The 13,511-nt window shown below is 45.2% G+C and overlaps 1 protein-coding gene across 1 annotated transcript in view; it reads left to right on the plus strand.

Annotated features, from left to right (window-relative positions):
- The window catches only part of LOC148473794 (embryonic protein UVS.2-like), a 48,798-nt gene that overhangs the window by 664 nt on the left and 34,623 nt on the right, over positions 1-13,511 (plus strand). The window contains exons 2-5 of the mRNA XM_088459448.1: positions 1,942-2,066; positions 9,764-9,818; positions 10,497-10,559; positions 12,876-13,010. Coding sequence (XP_088315574.1) covers positions 1,942-2,066; positions 9,764-9,818; positions 10,497-10,559; positions 12,876-13,010 — 378 coding nt within the window. The remainder of the gene's footprint in view (positions 1-1,941; positions 2,067-9,763; positions 9,819-10,496; positions 10,560-12,875; positions 13,011-13,511) is intronic.

Here is a 13,511-nt window from a genome sequence, read left to right on the forward strand (position 1 = left end):
AAAAAAAAAAGAACAGGGTAGGGCTAACCAGCACTAGGCTGAACCAGCCAGGAGGATAATGCCATAGCTGGGGGTACACTCAGTGTGGGGTCCCCTTGCCATCACATTAACCCCCCTTAAACTAGTCAGCCCAGGGCTGGGATTCTTCAAAAAGTGGGCATCCCAAAAAAATAAAATGGGGTCTTCCCTCCCGAGAAACAACCAGCACTGGGCTGAAAACCCAGTGCTATGCCTCTCAGCCCGGAATCGGTATGACTTACCGCTGGACCCCTGGCTGGCGGTTCAAATCCCGACAGCGGCTGGCCGACAGAGGAGGAAATCCCGATCGTCCCTAGGTAAGTATAAACTAAGCTATTTTTCCCCGTAACCCTAACCCTCCTTTAGGGTGCCTAACCCTAACCTCCCCCCCCTGTGCCTTACCCTAACCCCCCCTTCCCCGCCGCCTAAACCTAGATCCCCCGTGGGGGTGCCTAACCCTAATTCCCCCCCCGGGGGTACCTAACCCTAATCCTCCCTCCCCCTAGCCTAACCCTAACCTCCCCCCGGGGGTGCCTAATCCTAACCCTCCCTCCCCATAGCCTAACCCTAACCTCCCGGGTGGTGCCTTACCCTAAGTCCCCCCCGGGAGCCCTAAACGTAACCCTCCCCCCCACAGCTGTCCGCTGCAGCGCCCGGCATCCGCTCGATTGGGATGCCGGGCACCGGTCTCTCAGCGTCGGTAAAATGACAGGCGTCTAGTTTTAGACGCCTGGCATTCGTCCCTCATCGGGATTAAATTGTCTGGAAGCTGGCGGTCGGCATTCCGTCCGCCGGTTTCCTAAATGTATACCCCTCAGCCCTGGTGGCGGTGGGTGCGGGGTTCATGGTATGATAACATTGTTCTTTACAGGTGGCCTACAGGTCCCGGAAGCCTTAGCATGCTGGTACTTGGAGAACCACGTGCCTACATGCCCGGACATTAAGGGTCCGCTGCCACCTGTAGTCCGCCTGTAAAGTAAATATTAAAATAAATACATGAATGTTTTAATAAAAGTTTATTATACAGCATCTATATCAGGAGGGTGGCGGCCTTTCAGCTCTTTTGCATGGCCGCCACCACCCCAGGGCTTCCGGCGTCTTAACCTGGGAGGCGGCGGCCTTTAAGCTATTTTGCATGACCGCTGCCTCCCCAGGGCTTCCGAAGTCTTCTGTTTTCGGGAGCTCTTGCACGCTCCTTCCCTGCTTGGGGACTGCAACCAATCAGATGATGTCACTTATTTTCTAGTATGCAATTAATCTGATCTGATTGGTTGCTATAGATAACACCCCCACAGTCCGTTTTAGAAACTTTAGTAAATCTTCTCCCATGTCTCTTACAATAAGAGCATTACTAGAAGAAGGGGACTCAACATAGGCAGGAGGAAGACTAAAAGAACAGAAGAAAGAATTGTCCTCACAGAAAGGCTGATCAATCTATGCAATCGTCTCTCAGAAGTTGTGGTGGGGACTCATACAGTAAAATAATTCCAGTCCAGACTGCATGGGATAAACATATTGTTATTAATTTGATCTAGAATATGTTAAGAGCCCTGTCCTCCACCCCACACATCACCTAACAAAATCAAAAAATACACATACTATACACACACAAGAGGGCAGATTAGGTGGAGCCAAGGTTGTTTTCTGCCTGAAGATAAAAGATCCATTTATTTGTAAATATATAAGAGTGTCAGTAGTAGTAGTACTGGTAGTACTCCATTGTTTGGTCAGTGTCAGCATTGTCATCTGATCTGTGACTACATGTAGTTACCCTCAGAAATGTAAATGCTTGTTGCCATGATAGATCAAGACTGACCCCTTATTCCTGTCCCGTCCTTCATGTGGCTGCAGGGTTGTATAAATGGTGTAATTACTCTCTTGGTCTTCTCTGATTGGCTGTCCTTATTCCTCTGGGGGTGGTAGATTATAACCACAGTGTATTCTGTGTTATCTCAATAATTGAGTTCCCAGAAGCGGACATGGCTCCTTATACCCTGCTCCTGATTTCTGCTACAGTCTGGACCCTTGGACTAGCTCTCCCATTGCAGGTAGGTCTTCCACTATAGTTTGGTCTCAACTTTACTTTCAGACTAGGGAGGCACGGGGCTAGATTTACTAGAGCTTCTAAAACGGACAAGTGGGGGTGTTGCCCATAGCAATTTATAAGATTCTGTCTATTATTTTCTAAGATGCAACAGCGTAATCTGATTGGTTGCTAGGGGCAACACCTCCACTTTTCATGTCTAGAAGCTTTAGTAAATCTACCCCACAGTGTCTGATAGGAGACCGTGGGCCTGATTCAGAATTGTACACTAAAGCTGCTGCAGCTGTGTGATTTTCGCAGTTGTCGATTTGCAAAGATATGCTAACGCAACAGTCACCTGGGCTTGTACTGAGACGCCCATCTGAGCCATCGCAATGTCCGCAACTGCGCGCACGTACGCAGCATCGGACGCTGATCATGCAAATGGCGACTTCCTGAGTGAGTCTATGGCCACCAAGAATGACTGAGACGCCGGAGCCATGTTTCCTACATACAGGATTGCAAACACAAGATGTGACACGGCCGCGAAACGGTTAAGACACGCCCGCATTTTTAGCTGCCGCATACCGTTGAGAATCAAGACTGGCAGCGTGTGACTATGGTAATGTAACTTGACACATTCACAGTGCACTCAGACGCATGCGCAGTGGCAAACAAACGCTCCATTTGAGAAAACATCGGCCCAGCGTACAGCTCTGAATTAAGCCCCATACTTTTTAAACTCAGATTTTAGGTCATCAGATATCACACTGGGCCTGATTCAGCAAGGAACGCAGCTGCGTATACGCACGCAATCGGGCGATTAATGTGCACTGCGCATGTGTATGCATCGCAGTGGGCGAGCCAGATGCTCCAATCAGAACTGCGTACGCAGACTCCCTAGAAAATGATTGACAGGAAGTGCCATTTGTGGGTGGTACAGGGGGGTTGGTCGGGCAAACGCAGACATGCCAGTGCGACACTCTCAACACCGTGGCAGGGGCGTGCATAAATTAGCCACTGCGCTACCAGACGCAGCCTGGCATGCGCAGAAGTAAGCAATTCCTGAGTGAGGTCTGGGCTTCCTTAACTATGCGCATGGGTCCGATATTACCGATCATTATGTTGCCCTAGTATATGGATGTGAGTAAGGGGAGGTGGGCGTCCTTATGTCAGACTGCGATCGCAATGTGAATGCACACATTTAAATAGCACCGCTGATATTAACAACTGAGGTGCATGCGTATACACAGGATTGCGCTCCTTGCTGAATCAGGCCCACTGCCACTTCAATGAATGCAAAGCAACTCAGTTCCAGATAGTCATAGAAACTTTAAACAAATGGGGGAGTGGCGCTCGTTAAATAGCAGCTGTAGGAGGAGAGTGTTAAACTCCTCAAAGATAGTATATAATTGAAACATAGTAACAGCGCTAATGGATGGAGAGATATGTTAAATAAATGTATACAGGTTGAGTCTCCCATATCCAAAATGCTTGGGACCAGGGGTATTTTGGATATCGGAATATTCTGTGTTTGGAATAATTGCATACCATAATCAGATATCTTGGGAATAGGACCCAAATATACACACAGAATGCATGTATGTGTTATATACACCTTATACACACAGCCTGCAGGTCATTTTATACAATATATTCAATAATTTTGTGGCTCAAACAAAGTTTGTGTACAGAAATTAAATTCATTTATGTTTCATATACATCTTATACACAAAGCCTGAAGGTCATTTTATACAATATTTATAATAATTTGTGCCTTAGACAAAAGTTTGTGTACATTGAACCATCAAAAATCAAAGGTTTCATTATCTCAGTCATGCCATTCCGTAGGAAGGAACACAGGAAATGTCTGTCTGTTGGCCGCGCTGGGCATACATTGCCCGATGCGGCCGACAGTTTCCCGGGTAAATATCGGACAATCCAGCATGCCCGACCGAGCAATATTTAACCCTCGGTCGCCCGCATACACGCTGCAATTATCGCGGCGATCCGCCGATATCGGGCGGATCGTCCCGATAATTACAGAGTGTATGGCCAGCATTAGAAACAGATCTGCTATGCTCTTCCACATATATATAATTGCTACATCATATCATGGGCAACAAAAAAATAAACCGCTCAGAAATACAGACATAGGGGTCAATCCAATTAGGTGTGAATTTTGAGGTGGGAGTTGCTGTTTTCTCTTCCAATTTGCATAGCGAATTCATTTTGAAATCCAATTAGCAGCTATCACTGAACCAGTCAGAGTGAATTCACATTTCTTTCCATTTGCAACTCCCTGAGATGGAAGGGAACATTTCTGTTAAGGTTAAAATGCCGGGGCACCATGCTGAACCCCTTGGACACCCCCCCCCCCCCAATGACTAATTAGGCATTTGGAAGTTTCAAGTGAGCTTAATTAGTCCAATAATTACGTCATTTATTATTATTATTTATTACCCCAATATCAACTTTTTAGTTTAGGTACCCCAAATTTTATTACAGTATTTTTTAACTTGAAAATGTAATATTATTATATAGTCTTATACTACACCAATTTTACTTTAACCTTGTAAAGACCGGCACTTCAAATAACAGGCAGACAATTCAAATTTGGGAAATGTAACTGTTTATTGAAACTTTTGACAAAATAAAAAAAAATTAAAAAAGAAAAAATTATTGGCATACATGCTATTGTTTTTGTATCTTATTTGATACGTCAGGCATTTATGAATATTTATTTGAACACAATAAAAAAAATTTTAAACAAAAGAATAAATATTTCATCTAATTTGAAACATTTGGATTATTTCAATTGTTTTGGTTCATTTTTTTTTTTTTTTTTCCAATCAGGTAATCTTTTTATTCTGCATTATGGTATGCAAAAAGAAAAAAACAAAACAGTTTCTGTCCTTGTTCAGCCAAAGATGAACTTGACATTTCTAGCTTGGATTGTTATTAAGGCTTCCCATGTTGATATATGACCAATGTAATTATTTTAATCTTAATTAGTCATCAAAACAGTGTATTTCTGTATTGTGGTGTGCAAAATGAAATGTAATACAATGACATTTGGGGGATTCACAGATAAATTACCATATGAACCTGCTGTATCATACTTAGGGGTCTATGTACTAAGGAGTGATAAGTGACAGAGTGAAAAGTGATAAGGAAGTGATTAGGTGCCAACCAATCAGCTACCAACTGTCATTTTTCAAACACAGCCTGTGAGATGACAGTTGGGAGCCGATTGGCTGGCACCTTATCACTTTCTTATCACTTTTCACTCTGTCTCCTAACACTGCTTAGTAAATAGACCCCTAAGTCATTATAGGTTGCTTCGATCCAGTTAATAATCCTATTGAAATAGTAGTAACAATATACATTTTATTCTTACTATGGGAGAGATTTACCAAAACCTTCATGAAAGATACTGTAAAGTGTAGAGAGATAAAGTATCGACCATTCAGCATCTAGCTGCCGTGTTTTCAAACACAGGAGCAGATGTATGAGCTCTGGGAAGTGATAAAGTGGAGAGTCATAAACGACTAACTGTCATTTTTCAAACACAGCCTGTAACATGACAGTTAGGAGCTGAGTGGTTGGTCGTTTATCACTCTGCACTTTATCACTTTCCAGAGCTTAATACATTTGCCTCAACAGCCTGTAATATGGCAGTTAGGAGCTGATTGGTTGGTACTTTATCTATCTCCAAGGTTTGATACATGTCCCTAATATGACTTTTTAAAAAATAGGAAAGATTTTGGGTATTGTATTCAAATGCTCTCTATTGACTACAGTGGATGCAGGAGACCTGTACAGTAGCAGGTTATATACAGCAGGTTTATCAAGAAAGTATCAATCATTTCAATGATGTGGAAACCTCAGAAATCAAATATGATACACTTGGCATTATAGGGCTAATAAATAGTCCCTCACTCAAATTTTAAATAATCAGTGTGTCATGGGGGTCTTTTTTTATGGGCCCAGATTTAACCCATAATAAGCCCATTCTAGGCATCACTGAATTGACTGACACAATTTACATGTGTATGTTTTTCCCATATACTCTGTAAGGCGCTGTGGAATATGTGTAACTGTTTTTAAATTAAGTACCTATTTGTATGCCATGTATGCAAATGGCAAGACTGACAATGGGCCTGATTCAGAGCCGCTCGTAAGCGGCCGCTCGTTCGTTCTGACCGATGTTCGCACATCTGCGCATGCATACGGATTGTAATACGCATGCGCGAACCAGTCAGTGCGGCCAAAAATCGTTAGTTCGCTAAATAGCGAATGCCTGCTATTTTGAGTGACAGAAGGAGGCATATGTGGGTGGTAACAGGGGAAGGTGCTTGGAAACGGGGAGTGGAGATCAGAACGCAGGCGTGCTTAAAGGTCAAAACGGGCGTTTAATGGGTGTGCATAATTAAAACAGCAGCGTCATTGACCACGTCACCTGGTTGTTTTATAGTCAGAACTGCTCGCAATATAGTGGTAGGAAAAACCAACCACAAGAATAGCGAGCAGTTCATACGCTGTTCGATGTACTCGATTAATCTAATAAATAGCGGACATGACGTATGATGTGAGCGGCCAGGGGGCGTATTTTTCAAAATTACAACCACAAGTTTTGCTCGCTCGTTCAGACTTAGAGGCGTGAACAGACCGCAATGAGCGAACGGTTCATTTGAATAGCCACCCATTTTTCCAGAACGAACTACCGCAAATAGCGACCGGCTCTGAATCAGGCCCAATGTTAGTGATGTTGCATATACTGTATGTGGTGAGCAGTGGCTGCATGTGTAGCAGCCCAGTCAGTGGCCTGGCCGGCTCCGCCCTGTTCTCTTCGGCTCCTCCCAGGTACATTGCTCATGTGCGATGCATCTGGCAGTGCCCGCGACCAGCACATGCACAGAAGCACCAGCTTCTAGGGACTACATCGGCTACAGCCCATAGAAGCCGAATAGAGCTCTTGGCAAGGTAGAGAAACGGCTTCCCTTTGGAAGTCCTCTCTGCTATTCGCAGTCCGGACTGGCAGTCCCAAGGGTTGAAAACACCTCCCCCTGGGGCTGCCTGTTGGCTGTGATTAGCAGATAGCGCTTCTAATAGGAAGCCACTGCTAGGAACACTTACTGGGGGTGGTGGATTTTATTGGGGGGGGCTGCAGCCAATAGGTAAAATATGCGACGCTGGTAATGAGCATGTACTCGGGAAAGCAACTGTAATGGGCCTGGTTACAAGCTGGACGCAGTGGAGCGTTTTTCTTTTACATATGCATCTAAATCTAACAGCGCATGCGTCCATATTCTGTATGCACAGAGGCAGAGTTGTGATGGGGGCAGGGGTTAAAGTGGCCAGGAACGGGGTGGAACTGCGTTTTGTCACTTCTATTTGGAGACGGAACCAGTTCCGCCTCCTCCGACCCACCTTAGCCCTGCGCCACAGGGAGGCTCCATTTGCCGGGTGCCCATTGAGATTTTGTTACCAGCGGTCACCCGGTTCCCTCTCTGCAGCGCCAGCCGGAGGCTGGAGCTCACCCTTAAGCTCCAGTTCCCACAGTGCACTATGGGAGAGACGTCATGGGCCAGCTGGATGGACGCGGGAGTGGGGCTTAAGGTAAGTATTTGGGGTTTTTTTTGTGTGTGTAAGTGGCTTCATATTGGGGGCATAACTTCTGGGGGCACTACTACTGGGGGGGAATTTACTCGGGGGCACTACTACGGGGGGCATTTACTTTGAGGCACAATAATACTTACTCGGGGGCATTACTATTTGGGGCATTACTACTGAGGACATTTACTCGGGGGCATTACTATTGGGTGTATTACTACTGGTTGCATTTACTCGAGGGCATTACTATTGGGGGCACTACTACTGGGATATTACTATTGGCACTACTACAGGGCATTACTACAGGGGGAACCACTACTGGGGGCACTGCATAAGGGGTGCCACTATTGGGGTCACTGAATAAGGGACACTACCACTGTGGGCACTGCATAAGGGGCACTACCACATATCATTAACGATATCGTTTATCGTTCAATCGTTGAAAAAATCGTTCACTTTCTAAGTTAAAACGATGAACAATTATCATTCATGCGCGTTCACGTTTGTAGTTTGTAGTTAAGTCAGACTGATTTTCAGTAAGGGAATATGCAAAAATCGTTTGTAGTTCAAAAAAATCGTTCATTACATTTATTTGAATGATTTTAGTAAACGATTTTCGTTCATTTTTTCAAGGGAAAAATGAACGAAAATCGTTTACTAAAATTGTTCATTTACAAAATCGTTGTGTGTGTGTATGCAGCTTAAGAAGTAGATGAAAGTAAAGTAGGGTGAAGCACAAGAGGGAAGAGGGCCCTGCTCTTGAGAGCTTACATTCTAAAAGGGAGGGGCAGACAAACAGGTGTGACACAAATGGTTCAGACGGGGAGGAAGGAGCATATAGCAGGGAGTTGGGATGAGAGCTAACATGATACTTTTTAAAAACCTCGGCAGCACATCAAATTGACAGTTTTATTTGTAGAGGCTCCCACATGTTACTTGCCCTGTGGCCCTCACAATCCTTCATTCGGCTCTGGAGATACACAAAGTCTCAGAAATGTTTTGCAGATGTATCGAGCATTCCTGGGCAGTGACAGGGAAGTGGATAGCGGATGCACAGAGATGGTCCGCCTTAGGGGTGTGTTCAGGGTTGGACTGCCCATAGGGGTGCAGGGGAAACCCCCGGTAGGCCCCACTGTCTGAGGGCCCACCCCTCCTCTATGATCAGTTTCCAAGACTGTGCACTTGAATTTTACACTATAAATATGTTACATTATATTGCACAGGACTATGGTGTATTTTCTACAATGCATTGCGGTTATTAAAATGGAATATTATCATGCATGAACTAGCAGTATTTAATATATATATATATATATCCATACCATGCAGTCTCTAATTGTTAGCCAAGCCTCTGTGTAGGCTGGCCACACCTCTTCTGATGGCTGGCCACACCCCGAAGTATGGGCCCCTATCACTGCATTCCCCTAGTGGCCCCTCCATACCACCACTCCGACACTGGGTGTGTTATGGGGGTGTTGTCGGCGTGTCGCTCATAGTGGTTGCGTACGGAGACGCGGAGTCGCTCACATTGGAGGCCATACTGAGGCGGATGATCTGCATCTGCCAGAGGGCTGGTGTAATTTTTGATGGTGCCACCAATGGTGGCCTCTAAAGACGCACCAAGCAGTATTTAAGCATCAGAAGACACTCAAAGTGGGCGTCTCAGTCCTTCCACAGTCAGACGCATGGCTGTACACCAGGGGAGGGCTTATAGCGGTATATACATAAAGTCACAAGCAATACCGGCAAGAGACGACACATGGGTTCTGCAGCGTCCAACTCAGATCAAGCCCTATGGGTTATAGGGAGCTCAGGGTTACATACGCTTGTCCGACAATCACAATGTCTTCCTGCAGGAGATCGGCAGCCCATGCCGGCGCCATTAAAGCATCTTAATGGTGCTGGCAGTATAACTGGAAACATGCTGGTAAAGCTTGTTTCGTAATACATTCCTGCGAATGCTAATTTCTTATTGCCACGATAAGAAATTACAATTATTGGGTCTAAAACTTATTAAAGTATTATTATTATTTTTTTGCATTTGTTGTAAATCAGTTTTTACAAATCATTTACAACATGTTTAGTGCTGTTTTCTGTTTCTCTCAGTCACCGCAAGAAGACGGCCGGACAGCTTTGGAGAAGACAGACTACGCAAATGATGGTGAGGTATTTGCGGTGTTAGATTTAGTTTTTCTGAGCTGAGTTTCTATGTTTAGGGCGGTATCCAATTAGCCGCGAACGGCAAAAAATGGGGGTTTTTCGACGATCACCCCATTTTCCGCTGATGTTTTTTTTCTCCCTATCATATTATTTCATCTGAAATAATAGGAAATTTCAGGTGAAAACACATAGGATCCGTGATAAGTTCGCGGACCTATGTGTTTTCTCCTTTGCGGCGGCGAAAAAAACTGTACTTTTCGTGGAATTTTTTTCAGGACACTTCAGATCCCGAGAAAAAACCTCACGATAAGTGCCAGCATCAGACAGCACTTCGGCGCTGATTGGATAGTCCCGGGGGGATCCATTAGCGGGCAAATAATGTTCGGGGCTAATTGCATACTGCCCTTTAGTCTGATTATGCAGCAAAGTCATGTGAGGGATCATTATTATATATTAATAATTTGCGCTACAGCTAACCCCAGTTAATCAGAGACTTATTACTATCAGCATGTGTACAATTATGTGTAAAGTGCTGTATGCTGCATTTCTGAGGGGCAAGCACAGAAAATCAGAGGGTAGGAAAACAAATGTAAAAGGTAAAGTAAGATGAGAGCTGTACCTGAGCCGCAGACTCCTATGTAACGTCAGCATCTAAATCATTGTTTGATATTTCTCTCAGAGACGGGCAGCAGCGCAGGAGACAGCAGGACATTTACTGAGGTGATAAAACCCACCAACAAAGGTAACGTATTTAGTCAGAGGTTTAGTGTTGTTTGCTGGTTGTAAATGGTGTTGTAAAAATGTAATAGTTGTAGACATAACACAACCCACCCATGTGTGCAATAACTGGGGTCTGTAGACATAACACAACCCACCCATGTGTGCAATAACTGGGTTCTGTAGACATAACACAACCCACCCATGGGTGCAATAACTGGGGTCTGTAGACATAACACAACCCACCCATGTGTGCAATAACTGGAGTCTGTAGACATAACACAACCCACCCATGTGTGCAATAACTGGGGTCTGTAGACATAACACAACCCACCCATGGGTGCAATAACTGGGGTCTGTAGACATAACACAACCCACCCATGTGTGCAATAACTGGGGTCTGTAGACATAACACAACCCACCCATGGGTGCAATAACTGGGGTCTGTAGACATAACACAACCCGCCCATGTGTGCAATAACTGGGTTCTGTAGACATAACACAACCCACCAATGGGTGCAATAACTGGGGTCTGTAGACATAACACAACCCACCCATGTGTGCAATAACTGGGGTCTGTAGACATAACACAACCCACCCATGTGTGCAATAACTGGGGTCTGTAGACATAACACAACCCACCCATGTGTGCAATAACTGGGGTCTGTAGACATAACACAACCCACCATGTGTGCAATAACTGGGGTCTGTAGACATAACACAATCCACCCATGTGTGCAATAACTGGGGTCTGTAGACATAACACAACCCACCCATGTGTGCAATAACTGGGGTCTGTAGACATAACACAACCCACCCATGTGTGCAATAACTGGGGTCTGTAGACATAACACAATCCACCCATGTGTGCAATAACTGGGGTCTGTAGACAGAACAACCCACCCATGTGTGCAATAACTGGGGTCTGTAGACATAACACAACCCACCCATGTGTGCAATAACTGGGGTCTGTAGACATAACACAACCCACCCATGTGTGCAATAACTGGGGTCTGTAGACATAACACAACCCACCCTTGTGTGCAATAACTGGGGTCTGTAGACATAACACAACCCACCCTTGTGTGCAATAACTGGGGTCTGTAGACATAACACAACCCACCATGTGTGCAATAACTGGGGTCTGTAGACATAACACAACCCACCATGTGTGCAATAACTGGGATCTGTAGACATAACACAACCCACCCATGTGTGCAATAACCGGGGTCTGTACACATAACACAACCCGTATGGGGTTAGGGCCTAGGGGGACGTGTCTTCTGTACCCCCCTTAATCTGTCTCTGTGGCTGCAGGCTGGGACGTAAGTAGAGAATGCTGACTAGCCGCTCTCATTGTGTGTAGTTCACAATCAGAGCAGCCAGGGAGCATCTTTCTCTGGCTGGACCACTTCTGGCTGCTCTATGCACTGAGCGAGCGGCCGCACAGTCCATGTAGATGCCCTCAACCCACCCCTGCTCAAAGGCCCCTAGAATCATGGGGCCCTGGGCAGTTGCCCAGTGTGCCTATACGTTAAGATGGCCCTGGATGGGGTGACCGACGGAACAACATTTTGGTCGCCCGTACACACTGAAGAATATAGCACACAACAGAGTGATATATCGTTCAGTGGCTGCGTCCAGAAGCATGGGGTCATACACGATATCTTCTAGTTGTCCATCAGCACGGTCAACCAGAAGACGCCGTATACGACCCGCGGGAGCGCAGAATCGGGCGTACAAAATGTGCGATCCGCACGATATGTCGTTCCGATATGCCTGGAAACTACATATTGTGCCGATATTGCTGTGGTGTGTACAGAGCCCAATGGTGCGTACACACTGGGCGATAAAGTGGACGACTGAATGATAACGATATCGTTCAGTCGTCCACTTTATCGTCCATTTTTAACATCAAAAAGATGAACGATAACGACGACGCGCGTTCCCGCGGGTCATTCGTCATTATCGTTAATCGGGCTGACATGCAGGCCAACCTGACGATCTCGTCAGGTTGCTGCATGTCAGGGAATGGGGGAGAGAGCCCGGCGCTGAGCAATATCGTTAATGATATCGTTCAGCGGGTGTGCTCAATGTCATGAACGACATTGAGCACAGCCTGCCGGGTACACACTACACGATATCGCTCAGGGAGCATATCGTGTAGTGTGTACCCACCATAAGAGTTAATCGACGACACAGATATCGTTCTATTGTGTACCCAACCTAAGATTTTACTCTAACCCTAACTACTTTTTTCAATAAATGATTAAATTTTTTCCTTGCTTTTCCATAAATACATAAAAGTGAACTAACTCAGCCTATTTGTTCCCCCTTGTAGGAATCCCCAAGCTTCTGACTGAAGGTGGTATTGTTAAAGTGGTCAAACGCAGTGCCATGAAATGTGCCAATTGCAAATGGCGCAAATCAAGCGATGGAATCGTTAATGTACCCTATGTCTTCTCTTCCATATATAGTGAGTTGGCCTCCTTCTTTACAAGATGGGTACACTGTTGCCAAGAAGAGAGGAATATGATTAAATGCCATGTGGTGATGAAGGATAAATTCACCTTTAGTTCATCCCTATGCTCCCCACCTCCGCCTGTTACCTGGAGCTGAGAGCTGGCTAGCATTGCAGCTCTCGGATCGCTGTACAGGCACAGAATGTCAACAGCATAATGTTCACGTGGTCTGAATGTCGACATGGTCAGAATATTGATGTACACTGACAATATTGTGAATTTTGACTTGTAGAATCTAGAATGTCAATACCTGATTTTAGGATTTGGCTGCAGTTAGGGTTAGATTAGAGGTAGGGTTAGGTTGTAATTAGGGTTAGGTTTTCATTGAAAATGCTATTGTCGACATGCTATACTAAGGTGCAACAAGCTCGATTGAGAACTGACTAGCTCTTGGTGTCAGGTTAATGTGGGAGGGGGATATTTGTTATGCAAATATTTTTTTACAGAGGAGTGAG

This window comes from Taudactylus pleione, unplaced genomic scaffold (genome assembly GCF_031769625.1).
Source record: "Taudactylus pleione unplaced genomic scaffold, aTauple2 ptg000911l, whole genome shotgun sequence".
Taxonomy (NCBI): Eukaryota; Metazoa; Chordata; class Amphibia; order Anura; family Myobatrachidae; genus Taudactylus; species Taudactylus pleione.